The sequence below is a fragment of the Struthio camelus genome, chromosome W, assembly GCF_040807025.1.
Source record: "Struthio camelus isolate bStrCam1 chromosome W, bStrCam1.hap1, whole genome shotgun sequence".
In the NCBI taxonomy this organism is placed as follows: domain Eukaryota; kingdom Metazoa; phylum Chordata; class Aves; order Struthioniformes; family Struthionidae; genus Struthio; species Struthio camelus.
In genome coordinates this window covers 46,952,679-46,978,490 of record NC_090981.1, presented here as the reverse complement: position 1 = coordinate 46,978,490, position 25,812 = coordinate 46,952,679, and the positions used below count along the sequence as shown (strand labels likewise).

The 25,812-nt window shown below is 34.5% G+C and overlaps 1 protein-coding gene across 10 annotated transcripts in view; it reads left to right on the top strand.

Annotated features, from left to right (window-relative positions):
* The window catches only part of LOC104146874 (importin-11), a 99,247-nt gene that overhangs the window by 18,016 nt on the left and 55,419 nt on the right, over window positions 1-25,812 (top strand). For all 10 annotated transcript variants that reach the window (XM_068926236.1, XM_068926230.1, XM_068926231.1 and 7 more), the window contains 16 exons: window positions 3,597-3,800; window positions 4,637-4,769; window positions 5,745-5,803; window positions 10,095-10,143; window positions 10,970-11,040; window positions 12,838-13,030; window positions 14,275-14,427; window positions 14,771-14,814; window positions 15,697-15,787; window positions 17,269-17,316; window positions 17,962-18,067; window positions 18,954-19,080; window positions 19,553-19,581; window positions 19,763-19,808; window positions 20,709-20,825; window positions 23,191-23,304. In XM_068926236.1, coding sequence (XP_068782337.1) covers window positions 3,597-3,800; window positions 4,637-4,769; window positions 5,745-5,803; window positions 10,095-10,143; window positions 10,970-11,040; window positions 12,838-13,030; window positions 14,275-14,427; window positions 14,771-14,814; window positions 15,697-15,787; window positions 17,269-17,316; window positions 17,962-18,067; window positions 18,954-19,080; window positions 19,553-19,581; window positions 19,763-19,808; window positions 20,709-20,825; window positions 23,191-23,304 — 1,584 coding nt within the window. The remainder of the gene's footprint in view (window positions 1-3,596; window positions 3,801-4,636; window positions 4,770-5,744; window positions 5,804-10,094; window positions 10,144-10,969; window positions 11,041-12,837; window positions 13,031-14,274; window positions 14,428-14,770; window positions 14,815-15,696; window positions 15,788-17,268; window positions 17,317-17,961; window positions 18,068-18,953; window positions 19,081-19,552; window positions 19,582-19,762; window positions 19,809-20,708; window positions 20,826-23,190; window positions 23,305-25,812) is intronic.

Here is a 25,812-nt window from a genome sequence, read left to right as displayed (position 1 = left end):
ATCTTGTCTTTGATTTTTTTGTTTTCCTTAGACCACAATTCAGCATATTTTGTCTTTTTGGTTTGGTTTTTGTTGCAGTGTCAGTTTATGCTGTCCCTTGCTGTTTATGCAGCTATTGGTGTGTTGACTCAGGGAATGGATCCAGCTCAAAAGTCCAGCCCACCACCCTCCCAGAGGGTGGATTGTTGTTGGTTGTTTGTTTTTTTCCTTCCAGCTATATCTGTTCTCTGGTCTGGTTTCTAGTTTAGCCATACAAGAAAGTGTGGTGGCATATCAGGAATGAACCGCTGAGAATGATACTGCATAAACTCACCTAAGCAGCATTGCTGTCACATATGTAATCATAGCATTAATTAAATTGAATAGGTGTGAACAGGCTTCAGCGTGATAGTGTCATGTCTTGTGTTTTAAAAGTGACTAGTTTTAAAAGCTTGTTTGGAGTAAAATAAGGATTTATTGTTAAACTGAGTGTAGTGTTAATGTTAGCAGCTCAAAACATGCACATGCTAGACGTATGAGTTTTCATGGCTGCTGACTTAATCTTGCTCATTTAAGTGTGAGTTTCTGGAAAGAATTCTTTGCTGCTGTTTCGAGCTAGGTCTTAAAGAGCTTTGGAGAAAATACAGAGAAGAATTGCCTGAGGTAAAGCTTAAAAAGTAAAGGTATAGCAAACAAACTTTAATTCTGCAGATAGGTCAGTTCTAGTGTTTCAGGAGTCTTTGGGATTACTGCTATTTGTAGGATTGAAGCAGTATAGTGAAATAACAGAAATTATACTTTGTAGAAGTCATTTGTACAGTGATAATTTTGAACAGAATGTAAGGTTTTTAATTTCAAATGGAAAATTTTTAAATGGAGGTAGGCATAGAAAATACCTTTAAATTTATATTGTAGATAGAATTTAAATTTGACCCAAAATATGACCAAATATTACTTGTTTCTTTATTTCAACTAAGCACTTTGATGTGTATCATGTTTGACCTTAAAATAGATGTCACTTATTCGACTAACTAATACAAAATTTATCAGATATTTAATTCTGAAGCAGTTGCATGCTATTCGCATTTCTGAAAACCTACTGCGTTGTAGATGAAACTTAATTCAAACTTCTTAACCAAAAATTTCTCGCTACTTCTATTAATATTTAGTTCAGATTACCTGTTGATACGGCAGTATGGTACATTTGGTACTTAAAATCCTAATTCTGTTGAATAGTTAAGCAATTTTAAGACTAAAGTATCAATGTCTTAACTGACATTTTTTTAGAATAATGGATTTATTTATTTATCTGTGTGACGCTTTCAGGGTATTGTATTTTAAGCTGTTTATGTTGGGGGGGGGGTGGATTTGTTTGTTTGTTAATGCCAGCGGGTCCGTTCCTGAATCGTTGCTCAAACAATAGTTGTGTTATGGAAGAGTTTATAGAGACTTTATTGATATTCAGTTGTGTAGGTATGTGGTGTGATTTATGCGTTGTAAATGAGTGGCACAAAATTTCATGCAGTATTTCATGCAGTTTCTGCACCTGTTAGTTAACGTGCTTTGATGTTAAGGTTCTTTGGCTTCTGGGAATTGGGAAATAAAGATATTTCAGTCTTTCTCTCTTTATTTCTCTCCTATGCCCAATCCCTGTTATGGGTATGTTGATGTTTTCCTTTTCATTTAGACCCTCGTACTGCTTGATAGATCTGAAGTTCAGTGTGCTGGATTCCTGATGAGTGCTCATTGGCTGCTCTTTTCCAGCAGCAGATACTCCAGAACACAATTACTATGTACCTGTGCTTTGTGCATACTGCATTATTAAAAGCAGAGAAATTATAACCCTTGCATATATTTTAAAAAAAGCAAACAAATGATAAACATGAGAATCAAACAGAATGTTGTGATATGATGATTAGAGCTGGCGTCCAGAGGAGGCAGAAAAAAACCCCAGAACATAAAATATAGTGGGAGCCTAATTCCTATGCCCTCGAAAGATTTTTGCGGTATGGAGGGAATGGAGGAACAAAATACTCCTTGAAATAGCTGACAGCAGACTTTCCCCCACCCCCTTAATTTAAAAAGCCGGTCCTCAAAAAAAAAAAAAAAAAAGAGTACTGTCAGCTTCTCTGTACGGGTTGTTTATTGTATCACAGTTGAAAAAACTTATTTGCACCCTCCTGTCAATCACATCACTTGATTTTAAAAATAAATAAGACTCCCAACTCTTCTTTGCAAGGCTTATTCTGTCTTCAGAAGCAATTCTTCTTCCTGTACAAGTGGGCAGGAATGAATATTGCAGGAAGTTTTGTGTGATGATCAGCTTTCGGATGGCACAGTTAAAGAAGCAGTAAAAGAGTACATGGTTATTCCCTCTTATGCCTGCCTATAACTTGCTTGGATTCCTCTTCATAGAATTAGAAGGTATATTTTTCCCTAGGATGGAACTGTAGTGTTTCTGTTTAGCACTCGACCATTTTTTCGTGTTTTAGGACTCTTTTTTCATGTTTCAGGCAGTTTTGCTCTAACTGTTTAAAACATTAATCTGAAATAAGCCAGCACTGCTAAAAAAGGAGAAGTTTCTGCCTCTTCCTGCCCCCATCCACCATTCACTCTTACTGTCATCATACTCTGTACCCTCTGATCATAGATACTCATGGAAGTTTAAGGTGGGTTGGGGAGCTGCTGTGGATTAAAACTAACCCAGCTAGAAACCCTATTAAACTTCTGTGTGAATCAGTTTCAGAAGTCCTGAGACTGATGTGCAGCTGGAGAAATACAAACCTATAGTTCATGTTAATATTTTTTATATTTTTAATTTAACATATTTGCAATTAAAATGGTAAAAGATCAATTTTTGGAAAACAGTAGCACCCAAACATATTGCTTGAATATACTGTTTTTTTCTTTCCAACCCCTTAATTTTTTCTTTCTCTTCTCCTCCCTTGTATACCATAGGTATATATTTAATTTTAAAAAAAAGGAAGGCAGTGATATAACGTGTATGTAATGGTTGCTGTTAAGCAACCACTGATCTAGGAAAGTGAATAATCAGCGTGCTCTGAAGTGTTCTTTTAAACTTGAGACCTTAACTTGATTTATGGTAATGCAAATATAGGAGAAAAGTCTTTGTCTAAAAGCTAAAAACAATATCCAGGATTAGCAGTAATAAGGGGGTTATATATTCAGCTTTCTATATATTTTTATAGAAAAAGCTGAAAAAGTTCACTAAATACGATGTGATATGCAAATATTTGATTCTTCATTTATGTGATTTCTGGAACAATTGACTTGAATGGTCTTTATGTAAAATTTAAGCAATATAGCCAGCTTTATATTAAAAATTTAAATAAAATATTGCCATTAAATTTAGGAAATACATTTTTTTTCTCCAAACTTTTATGTTAATTGCTTTGTATTCAGCAAACTTTAAAGTAGTAAAAAATCACCCTAAAACTAACTACCCTTACTGGATTTTTTTATTTAATTCAGATTTTATTTAGCTGTTTGCAAATAACAGAAGTTGTATTTCTACAGTGTACGTTTCTTAATGATCTTTGATTTTGTGGAACCTCTTTTTGTTGTTTTTTTTGTTGTTGTTGTTTTGTTTCTCTCAGATAGCAACTCAGATCTCTGTACTGATTGCTAAAGTTGCTAGGGTGGACTGCCCAAGGCAGTGGCCAGAACTTATTCCCACTCTTCTGGAATCTGTGAAAGTCCAAGATGATCTTCGACAACACAGAGCATTACTTACCTTCTATCATGTTACGAAAACCTTGGCATCCAAACGACTTGCTGCAGACAGGAAACTCTTTTATGATGTAAGTAATGCAATATGTAATATTGTAGCGCACAAGCAAACAATTAGTTTTGCATACCTGCCCACTGCCCATTGTTTGCTGTCTGTGAATTAATGAGAAGTACGTAGACTTCAGTGTTTCCCTTTGAAACAGAAATGCTTTTATTTTGGGTGTACATACGGTTTAATAAGTAGTCAATTTCTAGGTGAAATGTTTTTGAGATCTGTATTAATTTTGCATGTAACTTATGTGTTGTTCTAATAATTCTAATTCTAATAATAGGTGTTTAGAAGCAGAGCTTCATCTTACAGGCATTTTGGCTATGCACAATAATGCAATATATGCATTATAACATATGTGCTTATGTTATCATGTCATACAGGAAACTTTAAGATATTAAACTTCCATTATTTTTAAGAGTGGTTTTGATTCTTAATTCAGTATGTTCTTTAAAAAATATTGGTTCTTAGGCTTCCTTACCAGAGTGCGAGAGTTGAAACTTTTTTGAAGCCTTAACACACTATTATAGACCTATGATTGGAGCTGTAAATCAGATAAGAAGGGTTTGTTATTTTTACAGCAGTAGAGTCACAGAATCTAGTGGTAAGGGAAAACAGATGATTCCCTCTTCATGTTCTCAAATTAAGATGAGGTATTTTTCTGGAAGACATGTTTGGATCAGTAGCATTAAATACAACAGAGAAACAAGTGAAACACTGTGTCTCATGTTATGCAAGAAGATGGATTAAATAATGTAACTCTAAACCATCCTTTAAGATTTAGGAATTTGTGCTGTAGCCATATCTGGCAAATTAGATGTATTGAGTGAGTTTTTGTTTGTTTTTTGCCTTTTGCAGCTTGCGTCTGGTATTTATAGCTTTGCATGTTCCTTATGGAATCATCACACAGATACATTCCTACAGCAAGTTTGTACAGGGGATGAAGCTGCAGCCACAAATTCATTAGAAAGAACATTGTTGTCATTGAAAGGTAACAATGCAAAATGATGTTAAATGTAAGGGATGAAATAAGTTTCTTCACAATGAATGGTCACGACTTCTTTGGGAAAGAATCTTAACGCTCTCTAACAAAGTGATGTCTGTTGGGACAGCCAATGATCTTAGTTTCTTCTTATCTCTGCCTTGAGGCCAAAGCAGGATGGCTCATGTCGGAGGGGAAGAAGGTACCGTTGTTCCTCTGTATGAATTTCTCTGTTCGTCTCTTATCAGAAGGGAATCTGATATGCTTGCTGTAAGAAGTCCAGAGATGGGGGAGTGGAGGGAATGGCAGGGTGGTTTTTCATGTGTTTTGTAATTTAGGCCTGCACCTCTATGCCTTACTTCAGACGCTTAACTGAGGAAGCTGAGTTATCAGTTTTGTTGGTTTAAGTTCACCTCCTAGTCAGTGAAGAAGTAGTGCTAGCAGCCAGTTGAGATCGAGGCTGGTGCTCAAATACTTACTGGTGGGATGAATACATGCCTTTACTCTACTTTGCATTTAAGGGTGGAGATGTTTGTGTGATGCTTGCAATGCAGATGTCATTCTTGAATTGTTTCAGAAGCTGTATCATGTGGCTGCTTTGGGTTACTGGCAGTGATAAACCTGAGAAAATTCAGAGGATGGCTTATGGACTGTTGTCCTGTTGACTGCTATACTTGGCCCTTTTTCTGTAACAGAGCCTTTCATACGGGTGGCTGCTTACAGTCTATGCAGAATCCTTTGTCGTGATTGAAAAATTCTTGGCGTTCTCTTCACTGTTTTTCATATGTAATGTACAGGTAATTTCAGCAAGATTAGATTAATTTTTAAGTGTGGTTGAAGCATCTCAGGTACAAAATTATGTGTATTTTTATTTGAAGAATTTGAAGAAATGCGTAGCAACTAATACTCTATTCATGCATCTAGAAGTCTGTTGAAACAAACACTGAAAAATATCTACACAAATAACTTTTTTTTTCCCCCCAGTCCTTCGTAAACTGACAGTCCATGGATTTGTAGAACCTCATCGGAGTGTAGAGGTGATGGTAAGTGATGGTTTAGTGCTACACTAAGTCTTTTGTGATAATTTTGAGTGATATTAGATGCTTAAAGGTAGTTGGAAGGTATACTTTTATGTATAGCAAAATCAAGCAACGCTCTTTCAAATTGTCCCCCTGTCAGCTAAGGGCAGTTAGTTTCAGTTACAGCTGTGACAGATCCTAGGCACTGTGATATCAATAGTGCAATGTTGTTAAAAGAAAAAGTCGTCCCTTCTAGTTTTTAATGCATTTGTGTGCATGTCAATATTTTAGCTTTCTTGGCTTTTGCTATCTAGAAAAGAAATTCAGCAAGAATGTACCTGAAAGAAAACAATGGGAAGGTACCAGATGTTAGGCTTGTTAAGAGGAAAGTTAAGTTCTTCAGCATATTCTGAGTAGCCAAGTCTAAGCCGTTCTGTTAAATTTTGAAGTCACTGGCAAAAAAACTATGATTCTGTCAAAGTGAGTATTTCTAGCAAGTGGGGCTGGAAATTTGAATTTGCAGGATCTGTGGGCTTTTTGGTGTTCAAGGTATCATTAGCTATTCTGTTTTCTTACGTATTGTTCTTCAGTTTTATATCCATTAGCTAAAAAGTGATGATGCTTTCTTGTAGAAATGAAATACTTTGAGATTATTTGTTCCCTGTTCATGAAATCAAAACGATGACGTATTTGAAATTTGTCCTTCCTGTAATTTAGACAATCCTGATGGCAGCTGACAAGGCAAGTCATATGAACGCTTAGTGGACGTTGCTTATTGCACAAAGCAGTTCTGTGATCCAGAAAGCGATCCATGAAACTGCATGTCTGGAAACATCACTGCAAATTTTCTTGGCCTAAGTTGGCCAGTATAACGTGATTATCTACATTTCTGGTAGTGCTTTGTGCAATTTCAAACTACCTTGAGCTTAAAAGAGTTATTCCACCAGACACAAGAGATAATGCAGAGGATCTTGTCACAAAGGACAAAGTTACTGTATTCTTTCCAGTCATTCTGGGACCTTTACAACGGTTCCCAGTTGTGGTTCACCCCCTACCTCACACCCTCTTCCCCATGCCCTATCCTGCCACCTTGTACTTCGGGAAGTTCTAGTCTCATCAAGACTCCTTATGTTACTTTTTTCTCTTTTAATCTAGCTTTTGACATGCCAGGAAAGACAAAAAAGCCTATTTCTGGTCAGAATGGACTGACTTTTGAGTTATTTAACATCTGAAGATCTAGTGCACTTGAGAGAAAGACCTCAGGAGTCTGATTTGTGCTGGAGTGGATGTAGCACTGATGTGATGTTTGTGGGGCAAGAGGATTCTGTGCACCTGGTTGCAGGTGTTGCTTTTGGGGAGAAGGTGGCCCCTGGAGGGGTGTCTCAGCCTCACAAGTAAATCTGCACTCTTATGAGCAAAACTAATTTTCTCAAAATCAATGTGATTGAAGTTTTTCAGAAAATTAAAATAGCTAGACCTGGTGCAGACACCTAACATAAGAAGTTTCAGCCCAAACTGTTAACAGTGAATGCTAGACCTGTCTTTCAAATACTGCTTTTCACCAAGTGACTTTGTCCAAAGTGGAAGTCCTCTTTGTGGATTCAGCTTGGTGTTTTGTTTTTTATCTTAATTTGTGCTTGGCATCTGTTTTACTTAAATAATTTTGCTAATGATGTAGTTGGTATTTCAGGGCATTGGGAGAATAAAGAGCCCAGAGGTGATCTTCTCCAAACACTCTTCCCATTAGCCTGGAGAAGAACTTTTGTGATGCCTTTGGTTTGTTGTCTACAATAAATTCTAGAATTTCTAAGTTAGTCTTAATTTCTAAATTTGAGAAAAGTCTTTATATATGGAGAAAAAATAATTGCAGAATTCTGCTTTTCTTTGAAAAAAGAGAAATTTTACTGGGTTTTACTGGGGTGCTACTGGGTTTTTTTGGTTCCTAAAGATGAAAAAGAATATATCACGGTTAACAAATAACAAAAGAAAGACTTAAAAGAGGAGGCCAGTTGCTCACAAATGCAATTTATGTTGACAACTGAGAGAATGTTTCGACATCAACATAACACTGTAGAGTGTAAAGATACAGCTTTGAGTAAAAAACATCAGGATTTGGTAAACAACTTGCTGTTTTCTTTTAAAAAAGGCTTTCAGGAGCTTTGTAGTCCCCAGTTGATGTGGCCTCAGAATTGGATCTTTTTCTTTTGTAGTGTTCAGTGCTTCCATTTCTAGTGTTGCATTAGTAAAGCCCTATTACTCTAGAGGAATTAAAGAATAATTTTGTCAACTCCGTTGTTGATCGGACTTGAGAGCTCCAGGGGCATTTTTTGTGTTTGCATCCCCAATTTATTTAAATAACAGCACTTAGAAACACACTAAATCTTTGCAAAACTTACCATTTTGCTGTGTCTGCCAGTAGAGCACTGTGTAGATGTGGAAAATGTGTTACAACACAATTAAATCTTTAACAAGGTATAATTTATCTTGTAATTTAAACTGTGCTGATTGAGTTTAATAATAAAGAAAATTTCTATTCTTTTGTCTTTGATTTTTAGCATCTTCACACTGTCACAAAATTGAAAACTAATGTTATACTTTTTATAATTCAATACCTTTGAGCATATCATTTGAACTGAGGCTGGCTTCATAAATTAACAATACATATTTTACACTTAGCATGCATTCTTTTAGTTTTGCTCAAATCAAAATCTTATGTTAGCTATGCAAAGTAAAGATGGTACTTGTGCAAGAAAGATGTATAGTGTGATGAGATGGAAACTAATTTTTTTAATATATGGAACTGGTAATGATTTACTCTGTCTAGACTTTTCACTGCTTTAGGTTTAAAACTGTTCTGCGTTTTCCTTTATTTAGATCCATGAGGTAATGAAACTTCCTTTATGTTTTCATGTTTTTCTTATGCACCAAATCTGCCACTCCCTGTAGCAGAAATGGTCGGAAGAATACGCAGCTTAGTGTTGTATTATTGTATTGATACTGTATGAGAGCTTAGTGTTGCATCCTGCCGAGAGGCTGGAAGTACCAGAAGGAGCTGATACTGGTTCATAACACTGAGGAAGATTCTGACGTTAATTTCTGGGCAAGCCTTGAAATTTTCTGAGCTTCCAAGAAAATTAGCTTATCCTATTCTTGTTTTTTTTTCTTTTCTTTGATCATTCCTAGCTGTATCCACTTCTGTGGATGTATCCAGTCGGTCAAGATGTATCCACTGTTTTCTTTGTGATGTTTTTGTGGAGTTTCAGCTAGATGCCTAGTATAACTCTAGAACTAAATCACAGAAGAATTTCTGTAAATGTCAATATGTAGGTGAAAATCTAAATAGTAAAAACCAAAACCATAATATTTATTCCTTTTTATAGCCTTACTGGGTTTGTGAATTGTAACAGGTGGCGTAAGAGTTCATATTTTTCTAAATGAAAGCAATATTGTTTATTAGATATAAAGTAACATCATTAATTAAGAATAGGTACAGTATACTGTAAGACTTGATGTTTCTGTGGGGATGGTATGCCATTGTTGGGGAGAAGTGTGCTTTCTTCCCTTAAAACATTAGATCTTTTCTCTAAATCTTTTTGTGTTGGCCTTCAAAGACATGATGCTTTATTTTTTAATCAAAAAGGACAGCAATGTTCCTTGGATTACCTGCCTCACGGTCACTTTTGTGTCCATTCAAGTGACAGTGACACCCTTGTTCCCTACTGGAAGATATCTTATGTATACTTTCTGCCATCGTTTGAAGAGGATGCTTTCCTTCTAACGATGAATGTAACGGCATGTTTGTCTATGGGATTCATGTCTGATTATGAGACAAAAGCCTAGGGTATGCAGCCTATTTTAACAAAAAAGAAAAAGCTCACCCTCTTACTCACATGCACTGCCTGTTTTGCTGGAAGAATTGAGTACCTCATGGCTACATCCTAAATTAATAACTTGAGAACAGGTAGACCTGCTAGATTGTATTCTGTGAGTTCAGGAGGAAGGAGGTGGGTAAGGAGACTGTAAACTATGTTAGTACTTACATGCACCTCTTTTTTTACATACACCTCTTTCTATTAGAGATGCTACATTGTTTGTGTTGTAGTAACGAGATCAGGTTGGAACATCTATGCAGTCTACTAGCTAATAATTTATTTCATGAGAAAATTACTTGTCTAAGAGAATCAATTGGTTAAATAGTAATTACATGAATCTGAGCTAGTGACATGTCTTAGATCAGACAAACTGAAATTTCTCAATACAGTACAAAAGGAGTTTCATCTTTAAATATGTATATTTTTGTTTTCATATTTTTCAGGGCTTTCTACATGCAGTGTTTGAACGGCTAAAACAGTTTCTGGAGTGTAGTGAGTACCTGAATCTCTTTCCTTATGTTTGTTTGTTAAATACTAAAAGTTGGATGAAAGCATAATGCTTTCATTTTGATGCTAGGGTTTTTTTTGGTTTTTTTTTTTTGAGCATAGAGTTATTACTTTAAATGCTAGCTGACACCTGGCATTTCTGGACTGCTTTTCTAATCACTAAGCTGTTTGGCAAAAACAGGCACCACTACCTAAACTAGAGTAGAATTTCCTTTTGTTGTAACGTCCTTTTTGCTGTATGTCTGCCTCATGATGCTTATGTTTTTCTCTGTTGTATGCAAAAGCTCTATCTTCTCTTTGTAACCTTATTCAGAGTGTTTTCCAGTGTCTGTAATCATTTTTTATCACTAATCATTGAATTCATTCCATTTTTGTTGTGTATTTTAAACATGAGGTTAGTAGAAGAGCGCACAGTATCATTTACTGAGGGCATGATGTAGGTTTCCTATAAGGTTATTTTCTTTTTTTTTAAAGCTTTTATTTCTTTCCTTGCCTACTCCGGCATTTGTTTGCAATGTTTGACTTTTTTCACTGAGCTATCTGTAATGATGTCCTGATTGTTTTATTCTGATCAGTTACAATGAATTTCATTGCAGTTAAAGGATTTGTTCCAGTATTCATTACCTTGAATATTGGACTTTGCATTTATTCTGCCATAGAATTTTTTCCTACTTTTTTTGGCTGCCATATCCCTTGAACTACAGATAGAGCATGATGTTCTTCAGTGTTGATTTTTTTCAAATGTAGCTATACAGAAAGAAAAGGAAAATTTGGAAAATAATACTTGTTGTTAAATATCTTATTTTACCAGGTAGACGTGTAGGAGGAGAAAACGTATGTAGAGATCGTCTAGAAAAGACTATAATTCTGTTCACTAAAGTGGTAAGTAAATTGTCCGTTCAGATACTGAACATTCTTCAGTATGGAAGAGCAAACCCCATCCAAATATATATGTTCCTTAAAAACAATAAGTTTCAGATGTTTCAAAGAAATGGGAGGTACTGCAACTTAGAATTTCATTTCTGTAAAATATCCTTGTGAAAACTTACGTTCTGTTTGAAGGAAAGGGTATCTGTCTGGTCATGCTAACGTAAATTGCAGGAGTGAAGAATAAGTTTCCTTACCTCAAACAAAATTAAGTGTATCCCATAGGTAAATTATAACTAGGGTTTTGTTCAGAAAAACAATTCTGAATGTTTTGTTGAAAATTAAGTATTGTAATAGGGAATAGCATCGATGGGTAAAAGATAATAAACTTTCTGTCCTGCCTCTCACAAGCAGTTGGATTGTTATTTGTAAGCAGTTAGGTTGTATTTCTTTGGCCCTGTGGAGTAACTGGCCAATGTTAGTTTATTGAAAGAAAGTTAACAGAAAACTTTCTCACTCTTACACTCTGTCTTTTATATTATAATACATTCTGAGTTTCTAGCTAACTTGGCATAAGCAATAATTGCAATGTCATTTGTTCTTTCTTTCATAGGTATAAATTCTATAGCATTCCCATTGTTTACAGATTCTATCTTGGGGCAATCAGTCTTACTGAAATATTCAGTGTTGTTCTCAGAAGTGGGAAGCACCTGCAGCCCTCACTGAAATTGACCCGAAGGTGCTCAGACCCAATATTCTTAGTCTTTATCACAGAACTACTTATTTTGAACTTGCAGGCAGAATGAGATGTACACTGTCTTTTCATTTTTTTTATAGACCTGAAGAGAGAATGCATTTTGTAGATATCTAGCATCTGTGGAAATTAAGATGCAAGAATTTATATTTGGTGGCATTTTTGCAATAGTAGAGGAGATAGAAGGAATCGACCAGGCCAGGCCACTCTAGACCACTGAATAGAAAAGCTAAGCTGAAGAGGCAACTGCTTGAGGAGGGAGAAAAAAGGATCAAAAATCCTTTCCCTCACACCCTTTCTTTTTAAACTTGGAATAATTGTAATAGAGATGAGTTATTCTTTTTTTTTTTTTTTTTTTAACCAGGGATCTTTCTTAAATTGCATGTGTGTCTTGATGAAAGTATTAGACTAGAATCTGTTATCTTTAGGGAGTGGGTAGCAAATAATAATTGTAGTGATCTGTTTCAGAATTTTCAGTTAGTTCCTGCATGAATTGGAGTCTTTTTTTTTTGGTGATGCAATGTAGGGTGTTTGGAAGCTATGAACACAACAAAAGATCGCCAGTTTGGTGAAAATGCAGTGGGTTGCCTCTCCTTAGAGGCATCTGTTCTGAGGTTAGGATTTGTTTTTATCAAGATGAACGACAGAACTTGTTTAAAATGAATCTATATATAAGTATCTGCTAAAATTTTAAGAGTTGTTAATATAATTGATATTTTATATATATATATATATATATATATTTATTTATTTATTTATTTTTACACTACATTGCAAGCAAGCCTGTCTGGTTGAAAACGGATTTTGTTCCTTAAACTTGTAGCAAGAAGTAATTTTGATTATGAATCAGGAATTTCATTGAGAAGCTCATGTTTCAGTAAGCATTGGTACTGATCCTTTCCTGATTTCTTATGTTCAGTTTTCTTACTTTTCTATAATTTTATATAAATAGGCACTTGCTTTTTATAACTAGTTTGTGAAAGCATTTCAAAGGTAAGACTTGCACAAAAAGTCATTTGATTTCTCTCTCTTTCCTCTTCTACTTCCTTAATTTTTAGCTTTTGGACTTCCTGGATCAACATCCTTTTTCGTTTACCGCTTTGATTCAGAGGTCATTGGAGTTTGCTGTGAGCTATGTTTTCACAGAGGCTGGTGAAGGAGTTGTATTTGAGCGATTTATTGTACAGTGCATGAATCTCATTAAGATGATTGTAAAAAATTATGCTTACAAGCCATCCAAAAATATTGAAGGTACTGCTGCTATTTACTAAAAACATTTTTCAGTTCTTGAGAAACATCTTGCTAGTTGTTACCAACACTTAAACTCCTTTAAGACATTGTTTTGAAACATTTAATACTTCGTTAGTAACGTATGCTTCTGTCTCTATTCCTAATGGTTATTTTGGTGAAAGTATTAATATAAACAATGACTTGCCCAAGTCATTTTAAATCCATGAGGAGTTTGTGATCAAACATCTTCTCTCTGATCATTTTAGTTTTCAGTGAACATATTTTGGTTAAGTGATAACAGTGCTGTAAAAAACAAATGCAGAAAACTTGAAGCATACAGTTGAATGTATAGCAAGTTTATATTCTGTTTCTATAGGACTGTATTTCACAAGATTTCAGCTCTATGTACCCATCTGTATGTACAGATAGTTAAAATTGCTTTCTTCAGAGTTTAATTTTTTGGTGGAAAAAAAGTTCAACTTTCACGTTAGTTTGACTTTTGCCATTGACTAGATGGCAATTAGCATTCTTTCTAAACTAAAAGAAAATGAGTTTCATAAATATAAAGGTATGTGTATCATAAAGATTACACAAATTCAACATGTAAAATTCTTTAAAATATTGACATATTTCAGCATTATTCCACAATTTGTAGTACCTTAGAATGCCCTAGAATCCACTGATTATTAATAGAAATTGCAGCTTATATATGTTCATAGTTGTGTTTCAGCTTTTGAAATGTAGCTTTCACTTGAGACTTGAAGGATATAGTATATTAATAACGCTACTTAATAACTTTTTGAGAACTGGATGACTTCATTCAAAGATTGAAAATATTTATTTTACTTTATGTGCAACTGATATGTAGTGATTGTGTGAGTTGTGTAGCATATGGTATTTGTTTTTATTGCTACTTTCTTTAATGTTGAAAATTAACTCTTAAATTAGTTTAAGATGATATTTTGATACTCTCTGAATAGGTGTAAGTGAATCTTTTTGAGTGCTATGTGGATTTTTTTTTAACTCTACTTAAGTCCAGCAGTCCAACCTATCAGTCTAATTGTGCTGTAAGAGAAATCTCTTAGAATTAAATGAGTTGAGGACTTTAACTTGCTAAATAAGTACACCTGGAAATCTGTTGAGAAAATATAATTATTTCTTTGGGGATAAGAATTTCTTACTTATCGATTTCTTTATAGTTTTACTAAACTATTTGATTAATTAGCCATTTAATTGTAACTTTAATATTGCACGTTTTATTTCAGATAGCAGTCCTGAAACTCTTGAAGCACATAAGATAAAGACAGCATTTTTCACATATCCAACACTAATGGAAATATGCAGGAGATTAGTCACTCACTATTTCCTGCTAACAGAGGAAGAATTGACAATGTGGGAAGAGGACCCAGAAGGCTTCAGTAAGAAACGTTGTATAGGTCGTTGCACTGGTATAGATGCTGGTATAAAAGTTTCATTTCCACGTTACCTCTGCAAATGATGTAATGCAATATTGGCTGTTTAATTCTCTGCATTCTTGTTGTACAGACAAATATTCCCTCTGGAGATTGTTTTCAGAGCCTGAAATTTTTCAGTAGTCCATGATGTTCACAGATGTAAATACTAAATAACTTTGTTTACATCATAGTTGAAATAATACTTACTTTATCTCTCCCCCCCTCCCTCTCTCTTTCCCCCCCCCCCCTCTTTCCCTCTCTCTCCTCCTCCCCTTCCCTTCCCCACCCCCCTTTTGTGAATTAATAGCTGTAGAAGAGACAGGAGGAGATTCTTGGAAATACAGTCTCAGAGTAAGTATTTCAATTTGAAATGAAACCATTAAACATTTATGGATGCATTTTTGATAGTCCAACAGCAATGATACTTGGTAGAAAAGCAAGCTCATATTTTTCAGAAAAATCTTTAGCTGAGTTAAAGAAACTTCATCGGTAATAATGCAAGTGAACTTTGTCCATGTATTAATGTAGAAGCATTCTGAAATACACTGGAAACTGTGCTTCTGAGAGGGGGAAAGGAGTTTGCTTTGGGGATTATATTGTATGCCATGTGTGGTGTTTATTAAGCCCTGTACAAGTTATTTCTTCTTTAAACTGATGGATAGAACTAGACGAGCAACAGAGTTTCATATTTATGTTCTTACTAAAACTTTCTTAATTGATCATCTCAATTGATCTCTCTCTCTCATCTGAGTCATATCAGATGCATCTATATTACCATTTTAGTTCACATCAAAAGTGTGCTTTTGAAATGAATCTCCCGATTGTCCCTGCTGTGATTTGCTTTGCGGAGTGATCTCAGAGCGTATTAGCTGGGTTACTTTCAGAATGAAACTAAGAAAGATGATGTACATCTAATGTATTCCAAGTGCAAATGGGCATTCAGTCCAGATGATGAACTAGAGCTAATCCAAAAGAAAACTCTGAAAATGTAGGGTGTGGTCTCTGGATTCTCCGTAAAAGTTGTTTCACTGCACGGATCCGCTCTTGTTGCACCACAAAACTTGCTCATGTAGACACAGTGATTAAAGTCTTGCTAAACTTGAACATGCCATGTGATATGAAATGGTATATCAAATACTGTAGCAAAATTACTATTAATATTGTATTACATGCTATGCTGTGCCTTACTTGCCTTTATTTTGATAGACTCTATAGCAGATTTTCTTTTTCCAGCCATGCACGGAAGTTCTTTTTATTGATATTTTCCACGAATATAATCAGACTCTTACCCCTGTGCTTTTAGAAATGGTTCACAGTCTACAAGGTAAGTTGTTTAAAAATAAAGAAGCAGTAAAATGTAGAATTCTTTGTTTCCTTGTGTCAGATGTTAAACAATTTTGTGAAATGCAATATTATATAGTATATTCACTCTGTATCTTTGAAATAATGTATTAGCATGTCTAAATCTATCATAATGAAAATGCAATTGTATATAGGAAAAGGAAATCCTATGGATTCTTTCCTTTTCATCTTAATTATTTTTATTTAATTTTAGATGACTGAGAAAGATTGGAGCAGCAACTCTACTTTTGTGAGGTTTTCAGGCTTTATTGACAACTGTTGACAAGCTTAATTCTGTAGGCTATTTTTAGCAGGAGCTTCCGGTTCAAGTGTTACCAGATGATTTATGGTATATCCGCTGGGTCTGTGCGGAAATTTTAAGAAAGCTGATGCTATGCTGTCATTTTGGAGAGTCTAGAACCGCTGAAAAATCTACTCTTTTTCTGTATGAAGACTGAAGTCCTCATAGGCTGAGGAATGATTCAGATTTTGTTCCTCTCGTGAACTGAGTTTCATAGTGCCTGTGGAAGACAATGAGTGGTACCTGCACTTTGTTTTTCCTGTCGTTTCTGCTTAGGTTTGGTTTCCACAGGTTATATCTTATCGGACTTATTACAATAATTTACATTTGAACTTACCAGAATGGATCAGTATGTTCTATTAGCTAGTAATAAACATTCATTTCCTGAGGATAGTTTCTGACTTCAGATCCAGAATTTGTTCATAAAATACGTAAGTTTCAGGCTGGTTTGCTGACTGTGATAGTGGGAGTCATAAAAGATTTTTTTTAATACAAAAGGATGAAATTGCTTTATTTTCCAGGTATCATGGAAGTTACTACTTTTATGCTACGAGGTGCTTTTTTGCTTCAGAAGTCCATCATAGCATTTATGGATGTCGACGATATGAGACTTATTGTTGAAGTGCTAGGGCGGCATTAAGAATTCATTGATTCTCAATATTTTGGACAATTTTAAATGTACTTTTTAAATGAATTCTAAATACACGTGCTGGCGCATATATAAAGTATATAGGAGCGAGGTCTAGGTAGTGATCTTTTCTGAAATAGTACCACACAATTCTTCAGTAATTTCTAATTCTTCAATAGTTGTTTTTGAGTCTTTTCATGAAAATACATGCTTCTAATTTATGTGTTGCTACTAAAAATATTTCAGCTCAGAAGAAGCCAATGAAAAAATGGGGCATCAAAGCAGAGATCTGATTTTAGTATGTTCACTGAATAATGTATCAGAACTGATATACTGAACTTGTAAATAAAACAAAGATACAGGGACAGTAATGGAAGTGTAGTTTTAAAAATAAGAGTTGTCCGTTGTTTGTGGTTATGTATGCCTCTGAAAAGCGTAAGCCGTTAGTCTTTGCTATAGACTACTTCATTTAAGCAAACATCGTGCTTGTATTTTTTTAGTTAGGCTTTTTGTTTATTTTAACTTTGTCTTATAGGATCTACCAACATGGAAGATACCAGTGCCATACTGATTAAAGATGCCGGTAAATTAAATTTTAGTTTACCTTTGAAGGAACAGAGCTACTGTTGTGTATGTGCTTGACTTCTTAAAAATTATACAAAGAATTTGCAACATTTAGTTTTCAGACATTTGCAAAATAGGGCCTAAATCCTATTTCTCTATGCACTTGGTTTCAGTCTTAACTGCTAGAAGTGCTTATGCAGAAATATGGTGCTTTTTTCACCGACATTTTTTGTGAAACCAACCCCGCAATCTCTTCCTCTCCTTTCCCTTTCCTATCTGCAAATAAATGTACTCTTATGCTTTGGAGATGCTTTGTCCATTTTATAAATAAGGAGATTTTATGGTGGAAGAAAAGGATTGTCTTAAGATTTTCCATGGAATGGTTAGTGGTATTAGAATGAGTTTTTTATTGTTGCTATGGCTTGTAACTGTTTTCAAAAGTCTATAAAGCTTTTTCTATAGTATCTTTTAGCTACAATTTTCTCCAGAGTTCCCTTCATCATGGTTTGATAATGTCTGTTTTCAGAGTATATCCATTAGTTTTATTTTCTTTATTGCACTCAGGTGATATTAAAACATTCTTTTGATACTTTAGGCTGATAATTTAGAATTAATAATGAAACATTTAAACAAACAGCAAGCATAACTGTTGTTTTTTCCTCAGTGTATAATGCAGTTGGACTTGCTGCTTATGAACTGTTTGATAGTGTGGATTTTGATCAGTGGTTTAAAAATCAACTATTAGCAGAACTACAAATTTCTCATAACAGGTAACCTTCTCATAACCTTAATCTCTCTTGTTATCTGTTGAAAAATAATCTGTTGATAACATTTTGATAAGGTGTAATGTAACAACTGCAGACCTGGGAAGTATTCAGTATTTAAGTATACCCATTAAGTGAGCAGAGGTATGAAATATGTATTAGGTAACTGATACAATCACAGAAATGATAGTGTTCATGGAACACCATTCTTTCTGTTCACAATACGTGTCAATTACTGTGTGGTGGCTACTTTCATAATGTTATGTAGAAGTGTTATAAATCTTTCCTCTTGTGTGTATTTGGGTTGGCTAAACTTTTTCAAGACAGCCACATTTAAAGATACGGACAATTCAGTCTATACTGAGATGCCAAAGTTGATCTTTCAAAATACCTGTGATATCCACTAAAGAAAACAGAGGTACCCAATGTGAAGGCCAATTAAGCGCAGAGAACCTTGAAGGGGAGGAAATACGTTTGTAGTTGCCATAATGCAATAGTTACGTTGGAGTTTATAAATTGTATCTGGCTTTAAAGCTTGGGCGTAAAAGGAATTTCAAGAAAATTGCTGAAAAGTATGGTGAAAAGAATTGAAGGCATGGTGACAGTAATAAATGGAAGATCTAGTTTTAGTTTATTTGTGTATTGTATGCAGAATAAACTGTTTCCAGCAAGACCTTCAAGGTTCAGTGCTTTAGGAGAGAAGCTTTTCTTTCATTTCAAAATTTTCTTCAAAATTTTGAAGTTAGTATTGACAAACTAAATACATTAATAATTGTCTTGCAGGATAATATTTCTTAGTGTTTCTTAGATTTCTCTTTTATCAAAGTCTTTTAGAGAGCAAGGAATGAATTAAATGAGGTGCAATAGCGGAGTTTTTTACTCATTTTTAAAGGTATAAACCAATACGCCGACGAGTAATTTGGCTGATTGGACAGTGGATTTCTGTAAAATTCAAATCAGACTTGAGGCCTATGTTGTATGAGGCAATTCGTAACTTGCTTCAGGACCAAGACTTAGTGGTAAGTATTTATAAACGTTTCATCTGCGTTTATGAGATAAGTGTGATCCAAAACATACCATCCCTTATGTAAACTTGCTTGAAAACTTTGGAATGTCACACCTTAAAGTCTATTGCGTCTCTTGAAAACAAAGATAATCTGTTGGGAAGATGTGGAGGAGTTTAATTCCTGAAGAATAAGGTCAAAGACATGTAATAAGCCCTTAGCATATTTTCTAAGTGGTGGCTCTGTAGGTGGAAAAATGATTGGCAATAACAGCTAGATGTTATCATTGTGACAATGCCAAGTAAACTTCAAAGGATTCTAAAACCAAAGTTTATGTTGAACTAACTAAATTTCTTAGAGGATCACAGAATACGTAGGAGGATTCAATTGCCAAAACAATTATTGGTTTGTTATTTTAAGGTATTATGCCAATAATCAAAATATTTAATGGAAGTAAGCGTGATGCTGCTTGACTTTTGTCTTTCAGGTCCGTATTGAGACAGCCACAACACTAAAGTTAAATATCCTTCTCTTAAGATGTTTGATAAGTTCTTAATTCAAAGTTACTGGAAAATAAATGGTTTTGAAGTTACTAATGAATTCTTCACCTTACAGTTGTCATGTAGCTATACTGTATTTTGCTTATTTGATCTCATATGTATTTATCAATTAGTATTCAATTTTTCCTTAATGACAGTTTACCTGTAGATGACTTTGAGTTCAGAACGGACCAGTTCTTACCGGTAAGAGCATTTACATGGGAGTATTCTGATGAGCAGGTTGGTAGAAGCAAGGCAGGAAAAGATAATTTTCAAATTCATTTTAAACCAAACTATTCAGTAATCAGTAAATCTTTTTTTTTTTTAATCTTCATTAGCCAAAACATCTAAAGACTTCACCTGCCTTTGTTAAGGTTGCTAATGTGTAATTTACAGGTACACAGTTCAAAACCTCCTAGTATTACGAATATTACAACTTGCTACAGTTGTCTTTGGTACTAGATGCAACGTGTGCTCCTGGATGCTAAGTATTTCCCAGCATCAATACTGTCCTTAACAAATAAGTCTCCTCATCAGTGTTACTTCCTCTCCCATATGCCTGTTCCAAACATACCTTTCAAATCTGCTATTTCATGTAAATGCTGAATGTAGATGTATGGTTATAATAGCGTCTTCTGAATGCAGAAGAACTTTTTTGGTCTCCTATTTTGGTGCTCTTTACAGTGCAAAATCTGAATGTTGTTTATTGACCCAAAAGCTGGAAGAGCTTTGCTATGTCTCTAACGAAGCATTCTTTCTGGAGAGATGGCTTTTGGCTTTACACAGTTTTATCTGTGAAGTCACGTTTAAACTTATTAAAACATTAAAACGATATGTGCTGAAATAGGTTACATGCTTGAACTCTTACACAAGAGTGTCTCTACATTTTTTTTTTTTTTTTTTAATAATCTCCTTTAGGCTTTGAGAGGTTAGTATGCCTTTACCAAATAAAAGACAAATGTTTTGCACATTCTGCAAGTGTCATTCAAGGTTTATAGAAATCTTAGGTCAGTGTTGTAAGCATATGGGAATAGTTACAGATTCATACCGCTAATTGTATTTTTAATGAACTAATCTGTAGCGGTTTTTTTTTTTTCCTTTTAGTATCTGGAATCCATGTTTACACTGCTCTTTCAGCTGCTTCAGGAAGTTACGGAATGTGACACCAAAATGCACGTTCTTCATGTTCTGTCTTGTGTGATTGAAAGGGTCAATATGCAGGTATTTTTTTTGTAGATTTTGAAGCTTAACTTTGTATTAACAACACAGAGTATTCCTCACTTGAGTGTTTTTGTCTTATATAAAAATAATGGACAAATATCTTTGATTAATAGACAAGTTACTGTTATGGTAGGTGCCTGCATTGTTTGCTTTACTTGGTCTTCTCAGTTCCCATTGATCTCTTTTGTGTAATATGATCTTGCTCAGTTACTTCTTAATTTGCTGTGGGTTTTTTTGCATTGATTTTTTTGGAGAACAAAAGGAATTCCTCTGCTTATTTTAATGCAGTTCTTGCAACATTTTTTCCCCCAAACTTCTGGCTCTAATTATGTCGTCTTATATCCAAGGTATAATTTTTAATGAACTGTATGTATTAGAGACATTTTTTGGTTACAAAATGCTTGGGGACTGTGCAGTTCAATTCCTAATTTCTCGTTTGCTCTGATATGGTTCAGGATTACCTATAAAGCACTATCCTTATCTGCATACAAAGGTTTCAAGTTCAGATCCTATAAATTTTGAGGGCTTCCTACTTAGTGTTAAAGTATATTTTTCAGCTTAAAGATAAAGAAACTGAAAGTGTTTTTGCAAAAATGAATTGCTGACTGCTGTTGTCTGTCTTTTTTTTGTGTTAGTACTGTAAGACAGAAATAATGCATGGTTTGAAGCTTATCTGCTCTTTTTGCAAGTAATCCTGTCTTAGAGCCAAATGTAGTTTTTCCTAATTATCCTTTGTAGGAAAAGTCAGCATGGCAGCAGGTTCCCTGAATTTTTAGGTTAGCTAGAGAAGTAACAGGAAAACAAGTTAAATAGTGGCCTTTATGTCTATTGAGGATAATTCATAATTAAATACTTTTGAAGACAAACAGATTAACTTTTTGTTTTGTAGAAAAATTTAGATTGTTAGGAACTTTCAGAGGTCATCTAGTTTGACCTCTGCTCAAGCATGCTTAAGTTAAATGTTGTTCAAGACCTTCTCCAACTGAGTTTTGAAAATCTCCAAGGATGGAGAATCTTCAACCATTGTTTTGGACCAAATTCTTTGCGTTTTATTATAATTCTGGAAAACGGGTAGCACACGCCTAGAATTTATAAGGAAAAATAAAATTTTTAACTATGAGGGTACATTTCAGGGGATTCTTATTTAGGATCTGATACTGAGGCTAAAATGGGGGATATAGGTTTTAGAAATATGTTTGGTATCTCTTCGTGGACTCTTTAATATTTGTTATTATCATGGAGCGGATGTAACCTCCAGCAATTTTCTGTCTTCCCTTGGGGCTGACAACATTGGTAACTGACTTGCTGAACTAGAATTTGCTGGGAAGCAGTACGCTTCTTGCCACTTCTATTTAAAATTGTTTATGATACCTCATTAACAGACACTTGTCTTCATTTTAAATTTTAATCTAGATGTGACCATTAATATCTGCAGTTGAAGTTTATAAAACACAGTAAAAAGGCAAAACCAGCAAAATATTTTTTCACTCTTTTTGATAACTTCTTGAATTAAAAATTAAGTGATTGTGCTGTCTAGAAAATATTCTTTTACCATTTAAAAATTCATATACATGAAAATAGCTTTAAGCGCCTCACGTACAGCTACTGAAGTGAAGATGAAAGATTAGCCTAATATCAGAGCAAGAATATACTATTATAGCTAGAATTTTTAAGAATCACTGAACATCTGATTCTTATATCTTAAACACACAAAACAGAAATCTAAATTATGAATTGTCCTGCTTTTATAGACATCAATTGAATAAAAGTACGCTTAAAATATATACTAGATAATTTTTTTTTTATTACTTGAAATGGGGATTTTGTAGTGTTTTACAGCAGTTCCGCTGTTTCCAAAGTATGATGGTGGTAAACGTAATATAACAGCTTCAGATTAGTATCCTGCTGCAGATTCTTGGTCTGTTTGAAAATTTCTTGATGAGTGGCATTCTGCAACAACCTTTATGTTTTTATTTTTAAGGATTTTTTGCATGGGGCTCTTTCTAGTCATAGAGAATTCAGTTATTCAGTAATCCCGTCTAAGTGGAGAACACAGTCATATGAAAACATCTTCAGTTGTCAAAATACCAGTATTATTTGTGCTGTATATACTTCTTAAGCCTTATTTCATAAATGTCAGCATAATTAATATATTCTTTTCAATCCACTGTAGAGTCAGAAGTCATTCCAGTCACAGAATGGAATATGATGTTTTAGGAGGGGGACAAGAAGAGTAAATTAAAGCAAATTGTATTCCTGTTGTGACAGTTTATCTTAGGCTTAATTTTTGAAAGATTTAGGAGGTGCTTTTAACGGCCTTGTTGCAAACCTTAAGAAAGACACAAATTTATGTTCTGAACTTCAGATACGACCATATGTAGGATGTTTGGTTCAATACTTACCCCTCCTTTGGAAACAGAGCGAGGAGCACAATATGCTACGATGTGCCATTCTAACCACCCTAATCCATCTTGTTCAGGTAAGGTGTCAAAATTCCATAAACGATGCCAATATCTTGTCCAGTTCTTTCTCAAACATGCTTATGTGTTCAGTAAATATATCTTTTGTTGGCAAAACTAAGATCTATTTTAGCTTTATAGAGTATTTTTAAATGCTGTTCAGTCTTATAATAAAAACATGGTACTCCGATAGAGGAGAAAAATGTTTCAGTAAAAACAGTTCTTTAGAGGGGGAAAAAAATGCCTGCATTCCGGAGGATGCTTTTCTGGTTGGGTTTGTAGTGTTGGAGTTGTACCTCCTTTTGGTGTCTGTGGAAGACAGCTCATTCTGGCTTCTTTTATTTCCCAGAAGGCATTAGGAGCATCAATCTCTTCTTACAAATATTACGTATGGTTCAGACTTGATTCTGCAGCGTAGGCCTACCCGTTTCCCCATTGTGTTCCGTTCACTGCCTCTCAGGGATGTGGATTTTCTTTCAGTTGCAAAATTCTGTGAGCATGAGACATTTCAAAATCATAGACTGAGATATGGGCCACCACTGTGATGCCTTTGTGTTTCTTTTTTTAAAAAAGATTAGCATAAAATATTTACCTCTTTGTTTAAATCCTAACCACTAGGTTTAACATTTCTCAAGATATATTTTGGCATTAACTAATTTTGGATTATCTTGTTTCTTGGGAAGTCCAGCCTTTGTATTGTTATCATTTTTACCATTACTTTTTCACCCCATTACCTCTGATACCTCTAATATCCTTTTACACTAATTACTGCAACATTTTTATGTAGCATATGGAAAAAATACTTTATTTCATTCTTCCTGAAATTTCCCAGCTTTTAAGACATTGTCTTACCCTTTGTGAGTTATGAAACAAATAATAAAAGGTCTGATCTGCCCACTTTTTTTAATAAAAAAGACTTGTATCACATCTACAGTTATTTGTATTTCCATCTTTTTGATTTTTTTTTCTTCTTTTGAGAATTTGTCTATGCCCGTAACTTTAACTATGCTTGAATATCTTGTTTTTCAATATCTGTTTTAGTGACGTGATCAGAACTCTAAAAATGTCTTTGGACAGGGACTGCTACACCTTGTCTTTGTTCCTGACTAAGGCTTCTCAGTGCAGTAATAATTCGGAGAATAGAGATGAGCATAGTGATTTCGGGTCCGTTTTTTCTGTTGATTTTGTAGACTTTTTGTTGATCTGTATGTAGTAGGAAACTAGTTTTCTTGCCAGAATATATTAATCAACATTAGGTTGTTCATTTAGCTAAGTTTGTTTAGTTCATGTAAGTACTTCTTACATTCCTCAAAACTCAAGAAATCCAGATAACTTTGGTGATAACTTCCCAGATTTTGCTACATAGCATTAATAACTATATTAAGCAACATTGTGTTGAGAGTGGAAGTTACTGGTAATTGGTAGCCAAATAAGTTTTTGTCCTTTTGGTAGCTTCCATTCAGGATGGTACTTTGCTTCTCTGCCCTGCTTTTCTATACGTCTGCAATATACTCCTTAGTTCTTCTGGAGACTTACTATAAGTACCTTGTCAGAGAATTTTTTTGAAAGCATATCAAAATTACTAGCTGCTTGCTTTATCCAGAGATAAGAGTTGAAATAAATTAACTGAATTAGTAACAGAAAAGATCTCTGTATCAGTAAAAAATCCTTAAATTTGAAATATCTAAAACTTTTTTTGCTCACTGGCGATCAAAAATGCAACAAGTTACTGAGAAAAGAATAAAACTGAATATATGGTTATATTGCTTTAAGCATCCACACTGCAAGCACTTCTTCTAATACAGACTATATTTTCCAACCCTACTATATCTCAAAAAAATATGGTAGAAGTAGCGAAGGTTTGGAGAAGGGCTCACAGGAAGATCGGACATGGGATAGCTCCCATACAAGAAGACACTGAACGTGCAATGAATCTTGAACTTGGAGAAGGACATTACTAAGTGGATGTTATTATAGAGGTCTATCAGAGTATTAACAGTGGAGAGAGAATGAAAAGGGAACAATTAAATGAAGAAGTGGGGTTCCATTAGAAGTACATTAAGTCCAAACAACAAGAAAGTTCTTTTTCACAATATACAAATTATGAAGCTTATAGTTACTGACCATTGTAGAAAATCAATCAAAAGAAGTCAGTCAAATTCATAGAAGACCAGTTCTTTGGAGACTCTGCATACCTCCTCAGTTCAGGAAACTTTAAGTGACTGACTGCTAGAAGCTAGTTGGTTGCATACTACTGCATATAATGCTTGATTGCTTAGGCTTTTTCCCTACATGTCTGCTAGTGGCCACTGTCAAAATAAATGGTACTGGATTATGTGAATTTTCTGTCTGATCCAGTATGTTTGGATTTTATGTGTTCTTAGTTCCTGCAAGAAAAAGTCACGTGAGATATGTTATTTATGATCTTCTGTGTTTTATCACTGGATTTACAATTGTGGTTTCAGCTAGTGTGTCAGTTATGGACTTCCCAGTCACTAATTCTCTAGATCACACTTAGAGTCTGGATT